The sequence below is a fragment of the Acomys minous genome (assembly GCF_964271855.1).
Source record: "Acomys minous genome assembly, chromosome: 1".
NCBI lineage: Eukaryota > Metazoa > Chordata > Mammalia > Rodentia > Muridae > Acomys > Acomys minous.
In genome coordinates, this window is record NC_140483.1 from 87469558 (window position 1) to 87495141 (window position 25584).

The 25584-nt window shown below is 44.3% G+C and overlaps 1 protein-coding gene across 1 annotated transcript in view; it reads left to right on the forward strand.

Annotated features, from left to right (window-relative positions):
- Nucleotides 1-14948: 14948 nt before the first annotated feature.
- Nucleotides 14949-25584, forward strand: part of RECK (reversion inducing cysteine rich protein with kazal motifs) — a 69005-nt gene continuing 58369 nt past the window's right edge. The window contains exon 1 of the mRNA XM_084776673.1: nt 14949-15125. Within this exon, the coding sequence (XP_084632799.1) occupies nt 15023-15125 (103 nt within the window). The 5' untranslated portion in view covers nt 14949-15022. The remainder of the gene's footprint in view (nt 15126-25584) is intronic.

Below are 25584 nucleotides of genomic sequence, written 5' to 3' on the forward strand. Positions count from 1 at the left end.
TGAGTCCCAACTGAAGCAAGAATATTTCTCTCTTCTTCTCTTCTGACCTTTTCTCCTGTATGCTGGCCGGAGCCTTGAAGCCTGGTGCTTTGGACTTCTTTACTTCTTTTTTGTTTCTTTGGAGGACTACTCAAAAGAAGCATTCTGTCTGTCTCTCTCTGTCTCTCTCTCTCTGTCTCTCTCTCTCTCTGTGTGTGTGTGTGTGTGTGTGTGTGTGTGTGTGTGTGTGTATGTGTGTGTGTCTTTCTGTCTGTCTGTCTGTCTCTCTCTCTCTCTCTCTCTCTCTCTCTCTCTCTCTCTCTCTCTCTCTCTCTCTCTTTCTCAAGACAGGGTTTCTTTGTGTAGCTCTGACTATCCTAGAATTCACTCTCTAGACCAGGCTGTCCTTGAACTCAGAGATCCACCTGCCTCTGCCTCCTGAGTGCTGGGATTAACGGTGTGAGCCATCATGCCTTTAATCTCACTGTTTCCTTTTGAATATGAGGAACTGTCAGCATTCTAGGTCAACAGAACCTCTGCTACTATCTGGATTTGGGCACAACTGGTTCATGGGGTGCAGCTGCTGGACAGCACAGGCAGTCCTTTTCAGGTGTCCATGACATAGGTCTAGAGATTTGCTCACAGAACTGTATGCTCAGGGCCCAGCAAGATGACTCCCTGCTCCACCATGTGGCTACCTGAGCACATGGCTATCCTCCAGGCAGCTTGGGACTTACAGCTCACCTGCTCTGTAAGTTCATCTGTTTTGTCCGAAAGGACAGGGTTTCAGAGTTCCACTGGCTGTTCATACCACCTTTCCTTTAGCCATTCCTCACCATTGTAAATAAAATTGCAACGATCAGGAATGCTGCTCTTGTTTTCCTCAGAGATCTTATCAGCAGTAGCATTGCTGCACTCTGTGGCCCTTCTCTTTCTCATCTGAGGAACTGTCACGATTTTTGCACACTGATGATTCTAAGTTAGCGCTCCTGCTAACAGCTAACAGTGGGGTGGAAGTGAAAAATGTAACTTTTCCCTTTGCTCCCCAAAAAGTTTTTAAATTCTTGTAGTCTGAGTATACATGGCTCAGACTCCAAGACCCTCGGTGCTAATGAAACCTATACAATCCAAATATACTCTAAATCAGGACAGGAGAGCGAGAGTGAGAGAGAGAGAGAAAGAGAGAGAGAGAGAGAGAGAGAGAGAGAGAGAGAGAGAGAGAGAGAGAGACTGAGACTGAGACTGAGACTGAGACTGAGTTTGGTTTTTGGTTGTGTGGTATTTTTTGTTGTTGTTGTTTTGGTTTTGTTTGGTTGGTTGGCTTTGTTTTGTTTTGTGAGACAGGGTTTCTCTGTGTAGCCCTGGCTGTCCTAGAACTTACTCTGTAGACCAGGCTGGCCTCAAACTCACAAAGATCCACCTGCTTCTGCCTCCCAAGTGCTGGGATTAAAGACATTGGCCATCATGCCCCAATTTCAAGTAACTGCTTTTAGAGCTAAAAGAGGAAAATGAAACAGACCGAGGGGAAAGTTATTAAACAGTCAGGGAGCCTCAGCTGGTGCTGACCACAGACTCAGAGGCTGTCAGGGTGCCCACAGTACTCCTATGGAGTTGGTGCTGTGTGTTTCCTATTAAGATTAATGCTTGGCTGCCTGGAATACTGAGCAAGTCCATTATTATTCCAAACTGAGTGAGCTGGGAGCAGGTAGAGATGGCACGCCCATACAGGCACTTTCAGTCAGGCCTGCAGCCAGACACTTGCCCTCCAGGTCTGTCCAACAGTATTCGTTACTGCTGAACACTTGGCTGAGTCTCCCTCTCCGCCAGGTTCAATTTCTTGGTGAAACAAAGAGTGTGTGTCCAACGCTCACCCTCCGCATGGAGGAAATACGGAGAATTGCCACATGGGAAGAATTGACGAGGGTAACCTGCCACTCTTTGATTAGGGTGTCTTGTGCACTGTCTCCCCCCATTCATTTCCTTTCACACCTTCCAACACCAATTCCCTACAGGTACAAGGATTACAGCCTTGGGTGGCTGGTGGCTCTGGCTAAGGGTTGTCTCTGCTGCAAACCTGCCATCTGGTGCAAATTCTGAAAACTGCTGGTTGTGAATCCTTCAAGTTCCTTTTATCAGCATCTCAAACTTCAGAGGACCACTTGAAAAATGAAGATTCTGTCTCAGTAAGTGAGATGATCCCACGTCTCTAGTAAGTGTCCAGTTGGCGCCCATCCTGGTCTACCTGCAGCACTCAAAGGACCGTGTAGAGAAGCAGGGATGACACGCCTGAGTGGACGACGTTCCTCTCTTTGTGCCAAACCCCAAAGCTTTGCTATCTCTAGATGCAGATTTGACATGTTTAGGGCCTCTTGGGGTCCCTGACTTACACTTTGAAAAGACATTCTATATTTCAGTAAGCATCCAAGAGTCTGTCATCTCTCTGCATTTACCAGGACTGCACAGAGAATCTTTGTGCCCACACTGCCAGACAATAACTCTGACCAGCCTGGTTTATGTGTCTCAAATGACAATGTCCAGGAGCTCCACACCCCACCCCACCCCCGCCAAGTCCGTGAGTTTTTTTAATTCACTGGAATAAGCAGATCCTGCCCCAGCTAAAGCATTGTTTTCTCTTAAGTGTATCAAGACACTAAGAATACCCAACAGGCTATCTGAGAGAACGGGGGTTAAGAGTTGATGTTGTTTGTATTTGGTTGTTGTTGTTGTGGCTTATGGGTCTTGAGACAGGGTCTCATATGGGTCTAGCTTGCCTTCAAATTTGCAGTGTAACTGAGGCTGGCCTTGAATTACTGAGCATCTGACTATTGCCTCCGTAATGTCAGTCAGACCTGAGCCATCATCCTGCCTGATTTGCATTGTATGGACCACAAAAGACCAAATATGGTCCTGTGATTCCCCCTACTCTTGCTTCTGACTCCTGACCCAGCCTTAGTGCTTCCTCACTCCTCCCACCGCCACTGGCAGTGTGCGGTGTGGTGCCCTCCTCTTGGAAAACTAAGTAGTAAGAATCACCTTTCAATAGCATTGGCCTCTGTGTGTCATCACCCAGCCACTTCCATAATTAAAATACCCCAGGTGCACTCTGAGGCATGAGAACACACCCAACAGAGATGGCAGTGCATTCCTCACACATACTCATGAGCAAAGGCACAGAGAATCTTCAGTCATATCAGCCAAGGCTGAAAAGACAAAATACCCATAGGTATGTCCAAAGAAACTGGGCATGGCTGTGCACTCTGTAACCCTAGCATCTGGGAGGCTGAAAAAAGATGGAGGATCATGAGTTTGAAGCCAGCTTGGACTAGTGTGAGATTCCTTCTCAAAAAACAAACTGGGTACTGGTGAGATGGCTCAGTTGGTAAAGGTGCTTGCCGCTAAGCCTGACAACTGACTTCAATCCCTAGAACCCACATGGGAGAAAAGGAAAACTGACTCCTACAAGGTGGTGGTGTTGTCATACTTCCAAATGAGCTCCCCAACACACACACACATACAGAGAGAGAGAGAGAGAGAGAGAGAGAGAGAGAGAGAGAGAGAGACAGACAGACAGACAGACAGACAGACAGACAGACAGACAGACAGACAGAGACGACAGAGACAGAAACAGAGACAGAGTTTTGTTTTGCTTTGTGTGTGTGTGTGTGTGTGTGTGTGTGTGTGTGTGTGTGTGTGTGTGTGTTTTCTGAGACAGAGTTTCCCTGTATAGCCATGGCTATCCTGGACTTGCCAAGTAGACCAGACTGTCTTCAAACTCACAGAGATCCACCTGTCTCTCTGACTCCCTGAGTGCTGGGATTACAAGCATGCACCACACACATTTTTTAAGTTGAATATTCATGTAGTAAAATGCTACCCAACAAAACAACTGACAAAACTATCAAAACTGTAAAATGATATTCTCTCTCTCCTTTTGGTTTTTCAAGACAAGGTTCTCTGTGTAGCTTTGGCTGTCCTGGCCTTGAACTCACAGAGATCCACCTGCCTTTGCCTCCTGGGTGCTGGGACTAAGGCATGTGCCACGATATTCTCTCTAAACTAGTATACTAAGTGAAAGAAGTCAGCCACAAAAGAGCCCAGTGTGTAACTGGAATGCTAGAGAAGTCAAAACTAAGGTGTAGCACCAGGAAGCCCAGTCATTGTTATCTGGAGCCAGGACTGACAGATTGCAATAATGCTTTGGGGAGTAGCGGGAGTGTTGGAGAATAGCATAAATGATGGGGAGCAGCAGGAGTGTTGAGGAGTAGCAGGAATGCTGGGGAGCAGCAGGAATTCTGGGGAGCAGCAGGAGTATTGGGGAGTAGCAGGAATGCTGGGGGCAGCAGGAGTGTTTCGTATCTTGGTTTTGTATACTCATTTCTTACTTAAGACACATAGAATTACATCTTAGAATAGTCAACTTAACTTTTACTTTAAGAATCTGTGTAGAAGGCAGAGGAGTGCTGCTTACAGGCTTGCCCAGCCTGTTTTGTTACTTTAGGGGCTAGAGAGTTAGCATCCAGGACCACCTGCTGCAGGCTGACACCACCCACAGTGGGCTGGGCCTTGCAGCACCGATCACTGACTGATTCACCTTCAGAATTGTAAACTCACCTAGATAGGAAAGATGCTTTCTTCAAGGTTGCCAAATAGAAATAGGCAAAATGCTATGAATGTTACATTTATATAATTCCTAATTGCTTCATGGTCCTTCTTGCTATATGTAGTTTATTGTAGATATGTATAATAATATAAATGTGTATATAAAAGTTTAAAAATAGAATCAAAGAATTAAAAAGACAAAAGACAAAAAAGAAAAGAAAAAGAAAAAGAAAATGCCCACAGGCTTGCCTACGGCCAGTCTTATGGAGGCATTTTCCCACCTGAGGCTCCCTCCTCTCAGAGGACTCTCTAGCTTTTCTCAAGTTGACATAAAAACCAGCCAGCACTTCTTAACCACTGAGCTGTCTCTCCAGACCCCCAGAGAATCTCTTAATTGCTCATATCCTAGGCTCGAACCCGCCCCCAAAAAATTTTAATTCCATGATTCGAGGAAGAAATGAGAAGAATCTAGACTGATTAACATTTTGCTGGTATGTACGTATGTATGTATGTATGTATGTGTATGTGTGTGTATGTGTGTGTGTATGTATGTGTGTGTGTGTATGTGTGTATGTATATATGTATGTGTGTGTATGTGTGTATGTGTATGTGTGTATATGTGTATGTATGTGTGTGTATGTATGTACATGTGTATGTGTGTGTACATGTGTGTGTGTATGTATGTATGTATGTATGTATGTATGTATGTGTATGTGTGTGTGGTTTGTTTGTTTGTTTTATGGTGTTGGGAGTGGACCCCAGGCAGACATTCTGCTATTGAGCTGCATCCGGGTCCTGCCTGCTTCCTGCTTTTAAATCCCTCCCGGGAGTGCCAAACTGAACAGTTTCCCAGTGAGGATGAGGACTAAGTCAAGTCTTTGGAAGGTTGACTGTGAGATTCTTCCCATGGGCTTGAATTTATTTACAAAGTAACAATTACTGGACTAGTTAAAGACAGAGTTGGTGCTTAAAAGTTTTATTTGGATTTGGCGGCACAGGCCTATAGTCCCAGCACCAAGGATGTGGAAGCAGGAGGGGTCAGGAGTTCAAGGTCATCCTTAGCTTTATAGTGAGTATGAGAGCAGCCTAGGCTATGTGAGGCACTGACATGAAAAAAAGAAAGAACTAGAAGGAAAAAAAGTTTTGTGGAATCAGTGGTATCAATCCCAGAAATGAACGCAAAATGTAATGATATAATATACATGTGACAGATCAAAATTAATAACACAAAGATGAATCGCTTCTTAATATTGTAGGACAGTGACAATATTCTATCGGGTAGTTTGCTTTTGAACCGTTTGTCACACCATATGGTGCCGTAAAACTCAAATGGATTACAGCTGAACATAAACACATCACCATTACAAAAAGGCTCAAAAGGAGCAGAATGACATATTTGTGCCAGCTGTGGGAGACAGCGTGGCTCACTCTTGGATAGGGAGAGGATCTCAGGGGTAAGACAGGTATGCAGGCAGATCATTAAATCACAAGAGAGACATTTTTCACCAGGGGGAGGTTTGTAAGGTCCTAATCGTGCCTGGCTTTTAAAATATTAATTAATTAACTAATTAATTAGTTTATTGGGCAGGGTCACTATGTAGCCCTAACTGGACTAGGACATGCTCTGTCAACCAAACTGTCCCTCCACCAACAGATGCACCTGCCTCTGACTCCTGAGTGCTGGGATTGAAGGTATGCACCACTGTTCCTGGCCTGGCTAGATTTTAAACAACAGATAGTTTCCAGGCAGCATTTAGTATTTAGACAGTGGACACCTGTAAACATCTTACATTTCAGGTTTTATTCTGGGTTTTTGTTTGTTTGTTTTCGTTTTTTAAATACTGGAGACCACCATCCCAATAGCAATCATATTGTCAAGCTGAGTCATGTTTGTAGGACCTCGGGATGACTCGCTCCCTGTCATCTCTGAGCATTTAGTTTATCTTGCTGAGCCTCTGCTTGGGAAAGCCTAAGCACTTCACTCATGTGCAAAGTGCTCAAGGCAGCACACCCATGCACTGCTCTCAACTATGTACTGGGAAGGCTGGGGGGGCCATGTGCTCTGTGAAGATGTTCCCCCTGGTGTCAGGCCAACTGCAAAATAACAAGGGAACTGTAACTGCCTGTGTTATGGGTGCCACCAGGATCACCCTTGTTTTAGGGTTTCTATTGTGATGACACCATGACCAAAAGCAAGTTGAGAAGGAAAGGGTTCATTGGGCTTATGCGTCTACATCACTGTATATCACTGAATAAAGTCAGGACAGGAACTCAAGCAGGGCAGGAACCTGGAGGCAGGAGCTGATGCAGAGGCCATGGAGGGGTGTGCTTACTGGCTTGCTTCTCATGGTTTGTTCAGCCCGATTTCTTACAGAACCAAGGACCACCAGCATCAGGAAGCACCACCCACAATGGCCTGGGCCCTCCCCAGGCCTACAGGCTGGTCTACAGCCCACTCTTAGAGAGGGATTTTCTCAATTGAAGCTCCCTCCTCTCCAATGACTCTAGCTTGTGTCAAATTGTCATGGAAACTGGCCATGCACATACCCCAAGTTTTAATCACTACTCCTCCGGCTTTACTTCTGTAACCAAGAGTTTTGGCAGCTATCAAATATTAATATGTGTTTGATAATTGATGTTTAACTGACTTTCTTATTAATAGGAAAGTTTTAGAGAAGTTTTTGTGCTTACAGAAAATTGGGCAGAAAGGATAGAGGTTCCCTGTGTGCATGATGCTCCCCACAACCTGCTCCAGAATGACCCATCCACTACAGCTGACAGACACCACCACAGAGTCCATGGCTCATGAAGGGGTTCACTCTGGGTGCCATACATCCTGAGGGCTTCCACAATGGCATAGTAATGTCCTGAACACTCTTGAGTACCTTACAGGACAGTTCCACTACCCTAAGCCTATTCTATGCTGTTGACCCCTTCTTTCCCCAACCCTGGAAACTACTGATCTTTCCAGTGTCTCTAAATTTTACCTTCATGGAATGTCATAAAATCGGAGGCTGACGATGGTGTCCCTTTCAGACTGGCTTCTTACATTAGCACTGTACACTCACATATCTTTTTCATGGCTTGGTAGCTCAATTCTTGTCAGTGCTACACTAATACTCCATGCTTGAGGCCAACCACAATTTATTTACATGCTCACCTGTCAAATAACATCCTTTTGGCTCCAAGTATTGCAATCGTGAATAAACTTGCTATATGCCTCTTTGCACATGCAGGGATTTGTGTGTGCATAACTCTGCATAAATCAATCTTTGTTGCTGTTTTTGAAATTGGGTCTCACTATAGTCCAGGCTGGCCTAGCATTTACTTTGTAGGCCAGGGCATCCTGAAACCCATGGTACTCCTGCCTCAATTTCCCAAATTTTGGTCTGGCGGCATGAATCAATCTTGGGACAAAAATTTTCCAGTGCATTTTTTTTTTTGCCATGCTATCTTAAACTGTTGTGTAAGGTTGCAAAAGAAGTTATTGAAAACAAAACATGACCCTTTGCAAACTATTTCTGTGTGTGCATCGACCAAAACAAAGTCAAAATACAGGAACATGTTGGAAGCTCAACCTGTGTGGCTGCTTCTGTCATCTGCAATTCCACATCTCAAGTTCATCCAAACTTTACTTATTGCCCTGGAATTCGCCTTTGCTCTTTGAACTTAGAGATTGTTGTACATTTAAACTTCTAAATTTTGTTTTTATTTTATTTTCACATTTATGAATGTTTTGCCTATATGCATGTCTGTATACCACATATGTGACCAGTGCCAGAAGAGACCAGAAAAAGGTGTCAGGTCCAATGGACCTGGAGTTACAGGCAGTTGTGATCTGCCACGTGGATGCTGGGAATCAAACCAACCCCGGTCCTCTGGAAGAGCAGCCAGTGCTCTTAACTGCCAATCCATCTCTCCAGCCCCAAGTCTGAAATTATACCGTAAATGCAGCCAGGTATGGCAGCACATGCCTGGATTCTCAGTAGGCTAAGTAGGCTAAATAGGCTAAGTAGGCTGCACTCTCGTAGGCTAAGGCTGAAGTGTCAAGTTCCAGAAAAGCCTGGGCTTCCCAGTGAGATCTGTCTGTCACCTGTATATGGATTCTATTGCTCATAAAGAAAATAACTTTTTTTTCCAGTACTAGAGATGAAATGTAGAGTTGCCTGCTGGGCAAATTGTCTACCACTGAGCTATACCCTTGGCCCTAAACTAAAAGCTTTCTTTTAAATGTTTTTAAAGGTCGCATGTGGTGGTGCACTAGCACTCAGGAGGCAGAGGCAGGTAGATCTCTGTGAGTTTGAGGCCAGCTTGGTTTACAAAATGAGTTTCCAGGACAGCTAGGACCACATAGTAAAACCCTATACCAAAACAAACAAACAAAAGCAATAACAACAACAACAACAACAAAAACCCACCACCACAACAACAAACTGTTTTAATTGTGTGTGTGTGCGTGTAGGGAGAGGGAGACGTGTGCTGTGACTGAAGGTGCCAGAAGGACCTCCTAGAGCTGGAGTTACACTCTCAACAGAGTCCGTGGCTCACAAAGAGGCTCGCTCTTGATGCCATACATCCTAGAGGCTTCCACAGAAGTGTAATAATGTCCTGAACTCTCAATATAATTCTAAAAAGTCTGGCATGAGTGCCAGGTCCAAACTTGGGTCCTCTCCCTTAACCACTGAGTCCTTTCCCCAGCCCCTGAAATGATTGAAGTTTGAATGTTATAGTAATGAATAAACAGAGGGACAAGACTACAAGGCCGATGCCAGGTATACAGGCTCATGTCTGGAGCGCTCTGTGGAGGCAGAATAGTGTCCAGACATCTCAGACTGAGGGCTTCTCAGGGTGGAGAGGACAGTGGTGAGTTTTATAACATATTGGTGTTGGATGCAGTGGGGAAGAGCTTCTTGTCTGAAAGTCAGCAGGCCCCAGCTACGCTGCTTCTGCTCCAGGGCAACGGGTGGCCTTTGTTCTCCATGGCCACACTCCCAGTTAGTAAGCTAATAAATAGTAAGCGTGATGCACAAATGGAAAATAATGTCTCTGGTTGGGAAGTTCTGACAGTGTGCTCTGATCTTTAATGGATAAACAATTGCCTCTGCACATCCCGTTCCCTCTGATTGATCAAAACCTAACCTCGGTTCAGGGGAATCTTAATTTAGTCAAGGCCATTCTCAAGCATCTGCTCTGATTTTGGAAGAAGTTTCTAGAGCCCAAGCCAGCAGTTGGGCCTGGAAGAAGGCAGGGCATCTGGTCCTCAGCTGTCACTGTCAGCCCCTGTTGACACCTGCATTCTCATCTGGCCTCCAGTTGCACAGGCCATGAACACAGCGGCTGTAGGCTCTCCCCCCTCCTTCTGAACTTGAGTTCTCTTCAGGATCTTGGCTTGCAAACTTTTACATTGCCTTCTATGAAGGGCACAGAAAGCAGCCATCTAATCTTCTGTGGGGAGCAAGAACAGACACACATTGGAAGCTGTTTCTATTCAGTTCCTCACATGCTGTGTATAGAGAAACTTCATAAGATCTGTTTCTTCCACATAGGAAATAAGGGCCAGATCTCGGTCCTAGGATCTCTGTGACCCAGCCAGTGCCTCCCTCACAAGCAACCCTCTTTTCACCTCTGAACTTCTCCCCCCAGCACTAGAGGAATCACATCATCAGGGACTGATTAGGACGTGAAGGGCTGTGGCTGACTGACCAGCATCCTTTGTTACACACATTGGCCATCCCCTCCGTCTGTAAGAATGAAGAATTAAAATTGATCTAAGAAATCCTAAGCTGGAGGCGAGGAAAGCCAGAGGAACAGCTACTCCCAGGCACGACTTCTCACAGAGCTGTAATTGCCTCACAGCTAGATCTAAATGTACATATGCACACCCCCTGGCTTTTGTTGCAGATTCTTTTTTTAAATAAATGTAAGTGTGTGTGTGTGTGTGTGTGTGTGTGTGTGTGTGTGTGGTGTGTGTGTGTGTGTGTGTGTTCATACAAGAGTGTGACTGTATACACACAAAGACCAGAAGAGGGCATCAGGTGTTCTGTGAATGCTTGAAAGGAGCCAAGACCTTTCCTCTCACTAGTTCTGGCCAAAACTGTAAATAAACCCGCTTCCTTTCACCAAGGAGAGAGAGAGAACTGTGCAAAGAGCCCAAGCCAGAGCCGCATGGAGGAACTAAGCAGAGGCACGGCAGGATGTGGCTGGAGTGTGTGCCCCTGAATCAGAGGGTCACTGAGAAATGAGGTCAGAGAGGTAAGCAGGAAGGCGTAGGGAGATATCTTAATTACTGTGATTCTTACTTCCTGAGTGGGATGGGAGGACTCCAGAAGGCTCTACAGAGTAACAAAGCGAGCTGCTTGAAAGGGTTTCTGTAATTGCTTTTTTTGAAAAAAGACTGCAGGGGCTAATGGATGAAAGAAAGGTCAATTAGGAAGCTTCTTCCACAGCCCAAGCAAGGCAGAGTGATTGACTAGGGTGATAGCGCTGGGGGTGGCTGAGCGGCTTCCGTTGTTTCTGAAAATATCAGCCTTCTTCTGCATGATTATTACCTTCTTATAGGTAGCCATTGTATCCTTATCTGCCGGTTTCATTACGATGTCTAGGGTGAAATCTCTTTGAATTTGTCCTAAGGGTACACTCAGCTTTCTGTGTGCTTTCCACCCCATTTGGGAAGTTGCCAGGTACCAATCTCTTGTTCATTTTCTGCCCTCTAATTCTCTTCTGCCTCTGGAAATCCAACATTGCATACATCAGTCACTGAGCAGCACACTTCCTCATCTCTCCTCCATCCCTATACTTGGTACTGAATACTTTTTTTTGTCTTTATTACTTTTAAAAAATATTTTATTTTATTTATTCATATTACATCTCAGTTGTTAGCCCATCCCTTGTCTCTTCCCATTCCTCCCTCCCTCCTACTTTCCCCTTACTCCCATCCCCTACGCCTGTGACTGAAGGGGACCTCATCCCCCTGTATATGCTCATAGGGTATCAAGTCTCTTCTTGGTAGCCTGCTATCCTTCCTCTGAGTGCCACCAGGCCTCCCCATAAATACTTTTTTTTTAAATATTCGGCTTCAAGTTATGTTATCCTTTCCAATGTGCAGAATGTTAAACTCGTGAATTATACTTTATTTATAAGTTTAGGCTTCCCATTGGGTTCTGTTTCTACAGTTTCCATTTTTCTTGCTACAGTAACAAGCCAATGGTGAAGACTGGGCTTGTAGGGAGCTTGTCCTAGGTCTACTGTAAAGTACAAATGTATTAGTCATGAAGAGGTTAGAAAACTCAATCAATTATCAAGATTAAAATCAGTCACTAGAAGTCCTTGCCAGGATTATCCAGATGCTGGAATTAGTAGACTAGGACTTTAAAGAGCTTGTCATTCATACATTTTCATATAAAAGGAAAATATGGTGACACTAATGAAACAGATGTGTGATCTCAGTAGATCCTCAAGTAACTTAACCGCATGCCTGAAAAACCATAGTAACAGTCCTTATAGTATGCACATACATACATACACACACACACACACACACACACACACACACACACACACACTCATTTAGCACTCCAAACACAAAATTCATATGTATAGCATACAACCAAAATCTGCCCAGTATGCAAAGGAAAAGGAAAATATTACTCAGAACTGGAAAAATCAATATAAGCAGGTATAGAGATAATTGAATAATCAACAAGGACATTAAATTGCCATTATAAAAATAAAATGTTATCAAGAATATTAAAAGGGGGCGGCATGGCTATTATGAGGAGAGGAATAGAAAAAGACAAAGAGAACTATACTTGAAAAATTTTTAAGGGGGTGGGGCACTTTGGAAGCTGAGAGAGGAGGATTTCAAGTTTGATGCCAGTGAGGTACTACCTAAGGAGACCCTGTCTCAAAATGAAACAAAAAGGAGGGATAAAATCCTAGGGAAAATACACCACAAAACCATTAATCAAAAGATTTGTGGAGAGGGCTGGGGACACAGCTCAGTGGTACAGCACCTGCTTACCACGTGTGAGGCCCCTGCTTCAATCCTAAGCACAGGAGAGGAGTGGGAGAGAGAGGGGGGAGATTTTTTGTTTTTGTTTTTGTTTTTGGGGGTTTTTCGAGACAGGGTTTCTCTGTGTAACCTTGGCTGTCCTAGACTCGCTTTGTAGACCAGGCTGGCCTTGAACACCACGCCCAGCTGAGAGGGGGGGAGATTTAATGGGTTTTCTTTAACTAAAATACAGTGAGATGGCTCTTCGCATCAGAACAATTACTGGTCCTTTTAAAAAGTACCACACTAATCTCTAACCATCAATCATTTTAAAATGAAACAGGATTACTTCAGCATTATAGGACAGACATACAGTGTGAGCTCCAAAGTGTGCCGTATAATTTTTCTAACTAACTGCTACATTTTTAAAAGTTAATGGGATGGCCAGGTGTGGTGGTGCACGCCTTTAATCCCAGCACTAGGGAGGCAGAGGCAGGTGGATCACTGTGAGTTCGAGGCCAGCCTGATCTATAAAAGCGAGTCCAGGACAGTCAAGGCCACACAGAGAAACCCTCTCGAAAACAAAAATAAAAAACAAAACAAAACAAACAAAAAGTTAATAGGAAGAGAGGGTAGATAAACATACATTTGTCAAAGCGCACAGACTTCACAGTCCTAATAGTGAATCCTGTTGATGGGTCAGCGCAGGCACACTGTACTATGGTGGGAGACACTGCTTGCCTGTGAGGCTGGGACACGAGGGGCAAGAGACACGTGCTTTCTGTACCTTCCATTCAACTTTGTTACGAGCCTAAAACTTCTCTAAAAAGTAAAGCCTTAGTTGAAAAGGGAAGAAGGTGGGAGAAATGATGCAATATAGTACTCATGTATAAAATTCTCAAAAAAAAAAAGTTGTTGTTTTTAAGGAAAGCCTATTGTAGCCAGGAGGGGTGGCGCATGCCTTTAATCCCAGCACTAGGGAGGCAGAGGCTCTGTGAGTTCGAGGCTAGTCTGGTCTACAGAGTGAGTCTAGGACACCCAAGGCTACACAGAGAAACCCTGTCTCAAAAAACAAAACAACAACAAGAAAGAAAGAAAGAAAGAAAGAAAGAAAGAAAGAAAGAAAGAAGTCCTGTCGTTTTAGAGAAGTACAAAGTACTTGAGGCAGGGTGGGAAATAATTACAGCCAGCTAGTCCCGTGGCCCAAGTTAAGCTCTCTCAGTTTGAGTGTGTTCACATTACTCATTGGGTCAAGTACTGTCCTAGACATTCTAAATACAGTACAAGCTGGATGCCTGTAATTTCAGCACTTGATAAGAAAATCAAGACCGGCCTTGGTTTCCTGGTAAATTCAAGGTCAGCCTGAGTCGTATGAGATCCTATCTCCAAAATATACACGAATAAATAATCACAGTATCTTCATTCATCTTATCAAGGAAGGCCAGTGTGAGAGTTGGGCGAGACTCAGAAGTAAATTGCTCTCACGCATAGATACAGGGCTAGTTGGGAGCAGTGTACAACGCAAGGAGTGCGCCAGGACCTTGCTCTTTCCGCTATTATTTGCCTGGCGGGGGGCGGGGGGGAGATGCAATGCAGTACTCATGCGTTTAGTGACCAGAGTAGAGGCATCTGGAAATAAGCAACTGGCTTCACTTCTGAACAGTAAGGTAACTCTAAAATGGAAGCTGCGCTGTCTGCTCAAGAGCGCAGCAGCCAGGAAGAGGGGAGGCGTTCCTACACAGTGAATTAGCTTTGATTAGTAGATCCTCTGGAACATTCTCCACGCTGCTGGAGTGGCGTGGGAAGACCCACTTCCAAATCCTCTCCGACCAATTCTGAATTTCAAGGGTCTCCCAAGTCTAATCATACAAGCTGCCCTGTCCTTTCCTCTGAGTGGAACAAGGTACCTGCAGTGTGTGAATGGCACAGTGAGGCCACCCTGTGAGTCGATGCCCTCAGCAGAGCCTTTTGGGTTTCACAGGAGGCCAGGTGACCTTCTTTAGGTCCAGGCTGGACGGGATATTGAAGAGGATTCAGGAGGACAAAGCTAGAGGTGCAACTCTTGCGGTTCAGCTTTGACTTTAGTCCTTGGCTATCAGACGGACCTGCAGAGTGATCTTGGCCGGCTCGTTACCTCTGAGCTGCGGGGGTCCCCATGTGGCCCAGCACGCCGGGGTCCCAAGCCTCTGACTTTCCGTTTGAAGACCGACGTCCGGGAGCCCGAGGCCGAAGGCGACACACAGCTGGCCCACAACAAAGAGCCAGGGTCCAAGGGCGCGCTGCCGCCCCCCGGGGGGAGTTTTTGGAAACTCAGAGCGGCTTGGGCGGGGCTTCTGAGAGCACCAGCCAATCACCAGAGAGCCAAGGCGCCGGGGGGCGTGGCCTGGTGCCAGCGGCTGCTGCGGCCAAGCTGGGTCCGAGCATCCCGCGGCTTCAGACCCGCCCGGCCTGGACATGGCGGCGAGCGTCCCGGCCTCCCCGCGAGGCGCGCTGCTGCTTCTGCTGGCCGCGGCGGGGGTCGCTGAGGTGACGGGGGCCCTGGCCCCGGGCAGCGCGGGTGAGTAGCCGCGGTCGGGGCGGTCCCGGGCGAGCGCCTCAGCGCTCCAAGATGGCGCGCGGCCGGGGGCGGGGTGGGTGCGTGTGTGCCCCCAGACCCGCGGGCGGCGGAGGACCCGGAGGCCGCTCCCTGCCCTCGGCTTCTCTCTCTCTGACCTGAAGATCTTCCGGCCCCCGGGGGTGGTGACTTGAGTTCCAGGCCTTTGCTCTGTCACCTCCCAGACGGGGGCCCCTTGCTCTGCCCGACCCTAGTCCCCCGCCGGGGTCTCTGTCAGAAAGCTGGGAGGTGCCTGCGCTCCGCTTAGCCACGCCGGGCACACGGGATTCGTAGGTGCAGCTCCCTAACCCTAACCTTAACCCAGCCAGTTTGTTGTCACTTGTTAATTTGCCTGACTTGGCCCGAGAGTGGCAGTCCACACTGATAGGCTCCACAGGGCTGCCGCCTGAGACCCTGCTGGTGGGTGGGTGGGGGACCTCTACGAATCGTTAAATCACCCTGGAGCGGGCGGTCTTGAGGAGAGGGGTGTGTTCTTGGGCAATTACAGCCCAAGATGAATAGGAAGCTTGGTCGCCCTTCTTGCACTTGCTCGGCTTTAGGACTTGACACTAGCGTGTGCCTCCCGGTACACCTCAGGCTGATAGGGAGCTCTAAGTCGTTTGGATTCAGGCAAACGTGTTCAGAGTAGAGATGCCGGCAGGGCTATGTGTGCACAGAGGAGGGGTGACATTCACCTAGGAGATGAGAAAAACCTAGTATTACTAGCCATCAAAAGATGGCAAAGCTAATGGAGGAGTGTGTTGTCTACAGGGTGAGACACTTTAGGGGAAAACCAAACTCAGTCTCAACAAAGTTTTTAAGAAAACCTGTAATATTAAAATTAACGAGTTCGGGCTATTGTTTATTAAAAGCAAGCATTTGGAGAAGGGAAAACTTCTGTAAGGAGCCTGTGATTAATTAACTAATTAGCTTCTAAATTTAGCTATTAACTAGTAAGGAAACTAACAGAAAAGGAAAGAGAAAGAAAGAAAGAAAGAATGCTGGGAATTCATGGCTAATTCGGCTTCCCTCTCTGTGTTCTAGTTAGCCCAAAGATAGCTATCTATATAATGCTAGTTGTCCGTTTTTATCCCACTGTTGTAGAGTGAGAACTTTAGGCAGACTTCAGCAAGTTACTTACCCTTAATCCTTTTGTACTTTAATATTCACAGTCTTGTATGTGGTACCTTCTGGATCAGCAGTTCTCTGACCTGTGGGATGTGACTCCTTTGGGAGCGGGGTGTCCAACCATATTTTTTCCACAGGGGTCACCTAAGACCTTCAAAACCCACAGATATTTACATTATGATTCATAACAGTAGCAAGGTTAAAGTTATGAAGTAACAACAAAAATAATTTCATGGTTGGGGGTCACCACAACATGAGTATTAAAGACTCACAGTTTTAGGAAAGTTGGGAACCACTGTTCTAGATTTTACTATGAGGTATCCATGTATAGAATTCAGCATAGCAGACGCTAAAAAGTTAGCTCTTAAATGTATTAGGACAAGGGCTGGAGAGATGGCTCAGTGGGTTAAGAGCACTAGCTGCTCTTCCAGAGGTCCTGAGTTCAGTTCCCAACAACCACATGGTAGCTTACAACCATTTGTAATAGGATCTGATGCCCTCTTCTGGTATGCATGAAGACAGTGTACTTATATGTATACATAAAATAAATATGTCTTTTTTTTTTAAATGTATTTGGACAAGTCAGGTGTAATGGTTTATACCTGTAATTGCTGGAAGGCTAAGCTATGAGTGTTGCCACAAAACCCAGGCCAGCCTGGGTCACAGGTGATAACCTGACTGAAATAAAACAAAAAAATGAGAAGCAGAAAAGGAGAAACAAAAATATAATCAATGATGCCAAGCGTGGTGGTGCACACCTGTAATCCTAGCACTCTGGGGGCAGAGGCAGGGGGTTCTCTGAGTTCAAAGCCAGCCTCATCTACCAAGTGAGTCCAGGACAGCCAAGGCTACACAGAGAAACCCTGTCACAAACAAAACAACAAACAAACAAAACCTAGTCCGTGTGAGTGTGAGTGAACGAAACACACTACATTGTAGCCCATCTTATAAGTTCACAATAAAAGGTCCAAAGACACGTATTTGCTAGAGTATAGCTACTGGGTGTTTCTTTTTGGGTGGTAGAAATGTTACAACTGAGTATGCTGAAAATAACTGAATTAATACACTTAAAAGGGGTGAACGTCCCAAGATGTGATTTATATCTCAATAAAACAGCTGTGTGAAGAAAATGTTTGCTATTTAACTTTCCTTCTAACACTTTGGAACACACTGGGCTAGTTATTTCCAGTAGCCCTTCCATCTCTAAGACATCTGTGGCTTCATCCAGTTTGCACTGTTCGATAAAAAGAAGTTTCAAGTTTGATTGTAAGTTGAGCCTCATTCCTTGCACTACATTCTGGGGAGCATATAGTACGGGTTTCTTATGTGAAGGGCATTGGTAAAATAATGGACAAAAGCTGCCTCTGTGGGTCTGTAGAAGGTCTGAAGCAGAAATTGAGAGCACAATTATTAAATTGTGTTTCAGTGAAGGCCTGGTTTGTAGTCCTGTTCAGGCGGTCTCATTTCCCCTCTCATTATCCCCATCCGAGACTGTCTCCTCTGGCACACAGCTTTCCAGGTCACTGACCCCTTTGGCAGTGTCTGCCCCGACTATTCTGCTCTTGGGGTGAAGGTGGGAGAGTGCTTCGGCTTGTTCAATGATTAGCTCATCAGAGGAGAGGGTAGGGGCCAAGGCCGCAGGCCCAGGGTCTGTGTCTTAGGGCACCTTCGAGGCTCTGGTTCCATTTAAGACGTTTTGTAATAATACAAAAGAGAGAAAAGACGTGTAACATTAAGGGCCAAGTTTCAAACAGTTGACATTTGAGGGATTATGTAATAGCCTAGCATCCTGAAAAAGAATGTAATGAATTTTAAGTTAGAAAAAGGAAACGCCTATCTGGAGGAAAGTAATAAGAAGCAGATTTTCTTCCCACTGACTATCTGGGCCCATGAAGTAGAGAGAGTCAGGGTTAGTGACAGACCAGATCCAACACTTCATTCTAGGATCTTACCAGGAGTCCCTCTCTTTCGTCCATAGGCTTAAGCGGGCCTTCATGATTCCTATTTTTCACAGTTTAACACTCCTAGAAGAAAGTGAGAAGATGTTGAGGAGACAGTTTTACTTATTAAAAGGCAAGACAGATTGGACAGAGGATTGTTTGTTTGGGGACTGTTGGCTGGTTACTGGATGTCGGGCCCTGATGTACATGCAGAGCTGATGCCTTCTTCAGCAGCTTGTGTTCTAGGAGAGGAGAGATTGATAGCAAGTGGATACAGTGATTTCTGGGTCTAAGTCTGGTATGAAGAAACTAAACCACATGGTAACAGGGCTGCTTGAGAGAGAGAACAGCCCCTTAGGGAAGGTGAAGTTTTGAGTGAAGATGCCACAAAAGGTGGTCTGGGGTTCAGGAAGAACAGAAGTGTAAGACATTAGGACCAGAAAGCCTCTGTGGTTGGACATAGTGAGGCAGAGTGTAGGCGAGGGCTAGGTGGTGTGGAGCTTTGCTGGAATCATGGGAACAGAAATCAGAGGTTTTACCTAGATGGAGTGTGACTTGATTTATATCTTAACCACTAAGCCATCTCTCCAGCTCTTCCGATTTATATTTTAGACCACTCTTTCTGTAACATAAAATAAAATGAAAATAAAGCACTCATTATATATAAAAAAAATTAAAGGGAACTAGAAATGCATTACAGTATTTCAAACAGGAGCTGGGCATGGTGGTGCACACCTGTAATCCCAGCATTTGGTAGGCAGAGGCAGGGGGGTCACTGTGAATTTGAGGCCAGCCTGGTCTACAAAGAGAGTTCCAGGACAGCTAAGGCTATTATACAGAGAAAAGCGAACAAAACAAAACAAAACAGCCCCACAATAGAACCCTAGTATTTCAAACAATATCATGGTGAATTTGGTAGGTAGTTGTGGAAGTAGAAGAAGAAAGAATTAATATATTTAGTTGATGGATTGATAACGTGAAATGAGGGAAGGAAGAATTATGGATTACTCATCAGTTTGTTTAAAAGTAACACCTTTTCCTAAGGTTTGAAAGATGGGGAACGCCATGTTGAGGAAAACCGGCAGGTTACGCACGGAGTCAAAGGTTTCATTTTGGAGGCTGAGGACGTAGCTCAGTGGTAGAGAAAGCACAAGAACTGAGTTCAGTCCCCATCACTGGAAAGGAGGGGTGGGGCAGAGTCAGGGGAGAAGAAGAGTTTCATCTTTGTATATGTTTAAGATGGGTATCAGGAGTGGCTGACTGCCTGAAGTGCTTGTTAAGCTGCTAATAGTGCAAGAAACTACAGCCCACAGTTCAAAGTGGTGTGCAAAATAGATGTGTTCTCTACTTGTGTGGGGCTTACGGTGTAGTGGGAAGCTCAGACTTAACATTACCAAATCCAAGCATAGTGACGTGTGATGGTAATGCCAGCAGTGAGGAGGTGGAGAGGCAAGGGATTCACATTTGAGACCAGCCTGAGCTACCTAATAAGGCCCTGTCTTAAAAATCAAACATATAGAAATCACCAAGAATTGCAAATGTCTACATTGACAAGACATGCTTTAATTAGTACACATCTATTTATATTCCAAGTCTAATTGAGGAAAAACTGGTTTCATCAAACATGCAGCACATGACATGGTAAATGCTACAAAGTTTGGAGATAACTCAAAGATTGCCAAGAGTCAGGCTTGGTAGTCCATGCATGTAATCCCAACCCTCAGTAGGCAGGGGTTCGAAGCCCTGTGAGTTTGAGGCCAGCCTGGTCTACAAAGCGAATCCAGGACAGCAAAGGCTACACAGAGAAAACCTGTCTCGGAAAAAAAAAACCATGCAGTAGCATGTGTCTGTAACTCTAGCACTGGGACCTGGGTATGAAGAAGTGGGTCCCTGGAAATCACTGATATGGTCCAGGCTCAATGAGAGACTCTCTTAGAAGGAGAAGGAGGAAGATGAAGAAGAGGAAGGAGATGAAGAAGAAGAAGAAGAAGAAGAAGAAGAAGAAGAAGAAGAAGAAGAAGAAGAAGAAGAAGAAGAAGAAAGAAGAAATCACTAAGACCCCCAGACATCAGATCTGTTCTTCACCAACATGTGCACTCATGCACATACAAACATATAAATGACTTTTTAATTAAAAACAAACAAACAAAAAAAAGAGCTGGGCGTGGTGGCACACACCTTTAATCCCAGCACTTGGGAGGCAGAGGCAGGTGGATCGCTGTGAGTTCGAGGCCAGCTTGGTCTACAAAGCGAGTCCAGGACAGCCAAGGCTACACAGAGAAACCCTGTCTCGAAAAAAAAAAAAAAAAACAGATGTAATGGCACACACTGGAATACTAGCACTTGGAAAATGAAGGCAGGAAGATCTAGAGTTTAAAAGTCGTTCTCTTCTGGATAGTGAGTTGGAGGTCAGCATGAGTCATATGTGACCCTGTGTCAACAAGATTCACATATCTATTTCTAACCAGGAACTATTTCACTGGGAACTGAGTTTCACCCCGTTAGATCCCTTGCTTATAGTGGGAACCCTGGAGAGTGAGGAAGGGAATTACCCAAGAACACTGACAACTGGTATCTAGAAGAATCTTCGTAAGACTCACCCTTAGTTCTTTCATAATAACGAGTATCTGGGTTAAAGTCCTTTTGGTGTGAAGGTCCGGAAACAAGATATCTGACTGAGATCAGGGGCCAGTTGTGTAGTTTCTAAGTGGAAATTGCCTGCACCGAAGGTGAGACATTTCAGCACACTCTATACCTTCCAGAGGGCTCAGGAAAGTGGGTAATTGCCAAGAAGGAAGACTGTGTTGGAAAGTCCTTCCCTGGCTCGCTGCTGCTGTGTGTGTGCATTTCTTAGTGCTTCTGTGATCTTATCAGCATCCCTAGTTCCAAGTGTCTTCCAGTGGCTGCTTACCTTTTAAACACTTGATTGACTTTAATTTACATATTTCCTTAAGTCAAGCTGTTTACTGAACTGTGAGTGTATCACTGTAATGTGGATTCTGGGATGAAGTGAGGAAAATGTCCTGTACTTCCTTTTCTGTTACATGGGCATTATATTGGGCTGGAGGGATGGCTCAGTGGTTATGGCCATTTGCTGTTTTTCCAGAGGGTCTGAGTTCTGTTTTCAGGATGTGCACATAGCACACACACACCTTGGGGAAAAAAAGCATAGCAAAAAGGCTGAAATTGCTGGCTGCTTTTCCAGAAGCCATTCCTAGCACCCATATGACTGCTCACATGTCCAGTCCCAGGGGATCTGACACCCCATTCTGGCTGCCATGGTCACTGTATGAACAAGGTCCACAGACATACCTGCTGACAAAACACTCACACACATTACATATGTAAAGTTTAAAGACATTATATAACAGACTATATTATTGTTTTAATCAGTGAGTTGGATTTTGGTTTTGGTTTGGTTTTTTGGGTTTTTGAGATAGGGTTTCTCCATGTAGCCCTGGCTGTCCTGTACTCGCTCTGTAGAGCAGGCTGGCCTTGAACTCACAGAAAGCTGCCTGTGTCTGCCTCCCGAGTGCTGGGATTAAAGGCCTGCACCACCACTGCTCAGTGAGTAGTTCTTTAACTGAGCAGTATACCAGAAGCTTACAGTCAGTCTCTGATCCCAGAAAAGCTCATGTGAAATAATCAGAGAAGAGTCAAGGGTTAAAGGTTTCACTTCTGCCACTTTAAATTAACCAGAAAATCAACTGCCAGATTAGAGAAGAAAGACTTACTGTGAGTCCAGGTGGTAAATGTACATGTCCTTTACTAAAATAATTAAATTTTCAGGAAAGGAAGATATTTGGAAATTCTGGAGTTCAACCAGTAGGAAATGGGCAGCAGATTAAAAGAGAATCACCTTCTCTCTAAAAACAGGGAAAAAATGAATGTGGACGTTATGTGGGTATTAGAGCTGAATGAGGTCATTGCAGTGTTGACAGGCAGTGGGCGCGATCTGTAATGCAGAAACAAGCTAATGTGTGCCTGGTTCTGTGTATGTGTCGACACATGAAGCAGTGCGTGCTGGGCATATGGCTCAGCTTTTGGCTCTCCCTTGGCTGATAAAATATAAAAATAAAGCATATTTGGGGAGACTTGAGTTTTATGGATTTTTTTTCTTTTTAGACAGTCTTACATTGTACCCCAGGTTTGCCTCCAATTCACTGTGACTCTTCTCCCTGAGCCTCCTGGGTGCTAAGATTGCAGGCCTACAGCACAGTGCCCACCTTACATGTTTTAAAGATACAAGTGTGACAGTTTGCAAGTCTGGGTTTGTAAGTTAAAGTTACAGTTGTCTTTTAGTGATTATCACTTTCTAAGTTGTCTTAAAAGTCAGACTTTATCATAGAAGATCTCACATACTAAAAATAAGTTCCTATTTTTTAAGTTTGTCTTTTTGTTTCTGATTTCATTATTAGCCCAGATTTTTTTTCCTCTCAATAGTCTAAGATAGATATGAATATATTTATTTATATGCATATTCTGTTTTAATAGTTCTTTGTAATGTATTTATTAGAGAACTTATTTTCTTTAGCAAAGAAAACGGGAATGGCTTTGCAATGACAAGATTGAATTGTAGCCTCAGGGAGGCTTCTTTGGAAAAATCCCTTTTAACTTCAAAAAGCCTGTAATTGTAGGGGTATTATTTTTAGATTGCGGTGTATATTTGCTTCCTTAAATGCTAGCTAGCCTTAGCAATTGCATTTTCCTAGTGTGGCTGGAGTGTGTGCATGCCGCTTGCTTGCCTCTGTTTAGTTTGCATGTGGTCTCCAGAGGCAGCCAGGCCTTGGTGTTTCCGATTATTGGATAATTCTACTCAAATATTCCTAGGCTATACCAATCCTTCTTAAAACCAGCAAGCATGGCCTTTAGCAGTTCCCTTTTGGTTTTCATTACATTCATAATCAAAGTCTTAGACTAAGACTGCAAGATGACATCTGTATCTTTTCAATAAGTTTAAACCGATGTTTTTTTATTCTTATGTCAATATCGGGTTTTATTTTGAACTCTTCTCTCCTCGTCCAGTTTCATTTTATGACAATGAGCAGAGTTTTAAACTACAACAAATTAGGTGAACAAATAGGCAAGTTGGAGTCAAATTATAAAACCAAACGTTTCTGGAATACTTGCCTTGGTACGGTCTTGTTTTGATTTGATTTTGTTTTATGTCATCCCCCACCCCTGTGCCCCAGTTATAGCTGAATGATGACCCGTTTTAATTATCCTAAAAAAGATAAAGACCTTTAATATCTCCTTTAATTGCATTCAGCTTAGTAAAGGGATATGAACTGAGTAAATGTATACATTTATTTCCTGAAAAGGATGTAATGCTAAAGATTATAAGTTTTTATTGTTTAAAAGTAAGAAAAATGTGCACTAATACAGTAATGACTGCTGTACAGAATGAGTGGGGCAGTGGCTCCCGGGCCTGTTGGTGGAAGGTAGCAGTCCTCCCAGGGGCAGAAATGTGCTGGTAGAGAGGATGCTCGGTTGAGGGGAAGGGGTTATTACTGGAGGATTTCAGCCTGCTCTCTTTTATCCTGTTTTGTCAGAAGTACCAGAAAAAGCTTTGGAAAAGCTAAAAGGAAATATGCCAGAATCTCAGCTGAGGTTGCGGCGGGACAGTTGGAGTAAAAATCGTTTTCCTTTTTATCTTTATTTCCCAAATTTCATGGTTTCTTTCTTTTTTGTACATATACATTTTTTTATTTTAGCTTGTACCAACACAAGTACACAACTGTCTCCTCAAAAGGGTAGGCGGTAGTTTATTTTGAAGCCAAATATTATAAGTGGCCATAGCGCAGGAACAGATGTAGGTTACCCGAAATTCCATGTTCCAATGTTGTAACAATTTGATGAAGTTTTTATAGTGAGAGAACAAAGGAAGTCATAAATCAAGGCACTTCCAGACACATCGGTGGGGACATTAAATAGGTGGGTTGGGCAAAGCGGGGTGACTTCTGTGGGCCTCATGCTGCCTGCTAGTGTTCTTAGCCTTTTGGCTGGTGAAAAGTAGGATTTTGTTAATTGAATACATTCCAAAAAGTCACAGTGTGTTTGAGGGGCTAAAATAGCCCAAGATAAATTGTAATTAGGCTCTGGACTGCCATTGAAGTGAAACTATTCACCAGCCTCACAGAAGGCTCAGCTGAAGGTGCAGTTTCTTTCTGGAAACTTCTCATTTGACCTTCAGTATTAAATATAAAATGGGGGAAGGGCTTCTGTATTTATATTTTAAGTAAAATCTCCAGTTGCTCTCAGAGTTTTAATTAGAGTACATTTCGTGACTGTTTTAAATAGACCTTTGCTTCAAGGAACTTTTTTTCCCCCAAAAATTCCTAGGCCCAAATCAGACTCCTGTCTGCCTGCTTGTTTTCATTTCGTTAAGCCCATGTTTATTGGGACCATATGTTACTCTGAGTTATCTTTGCTACAAATCAGCTGCATTTTCTGCCCTCACATGACCTTCGTGTTAAGAAGGTAGAAGAAAGTGCCAGCTTCTAGAGCACATCAGGTCAATCAAGGGCCTTCCATCCCTCCAGGGTAGTTGCAGACACAGTGCCTTTGCAGGCCTGTGTGAGGGAGGGGATCTTAGGAATGCTTGAGCAGTCCCCCAGTCAGAGGGCTACACAGGGCACTTTCACCCTTAGAGTCAGGACACAGCATGCTGGGATTGCAGCTCTGCGCCATACCAACAGGCTGAAAAGAATCTCTAAGTCAGACACTGAGAACTCACAGTAACAGCACAGAAGAAACTGCAGTGCTGCCTTTTTAAGAAAATCTCTTTCGGGGTTGGAGAGTTGGCTTAGTGGTTAAGAGCACTGTCTGCTCTTCCAGAGGTCCTGGGTTCAATTCCCAGCACCCACATGGCAGCACACAACTGTCTGTAACTCCAAGATCTGACACCTTCACACCAATGCACATAAATTAAAGTTAAATAAAAATATTTTTAAAAAAAGAAAATCTCTTTCTTATTCACTTTTTTATTCATTCTTTCCCCCTCCACTACTAATCCTACTTTCAATGTAAAAACCAGTGTTAATTTCATTTGTGTACAAGAACTGTAGATTTTATTTGACTGGCAAATTATATTATAGATATTGCTGTTTGTGCACACATATCTAGGTTTACATATATTTAAACCATTGTCTAAAATATATTTTTATCTCCTTGTCTCTGACTTTGCAGTCCTAGATGTCCTCTATCAATTTAGCTATGTCTTTTATGGGCAAGAATAGTTATATGTTTCAGCTGGTTATCCCAGTGTGTTCCTGCTGGTTTTATAGATTCCTGAGTTCCTCTGTCCCCATGGTGTTGTTTGGCATCCTTTTTCCTTTCCTCTAATTTGGTATTTC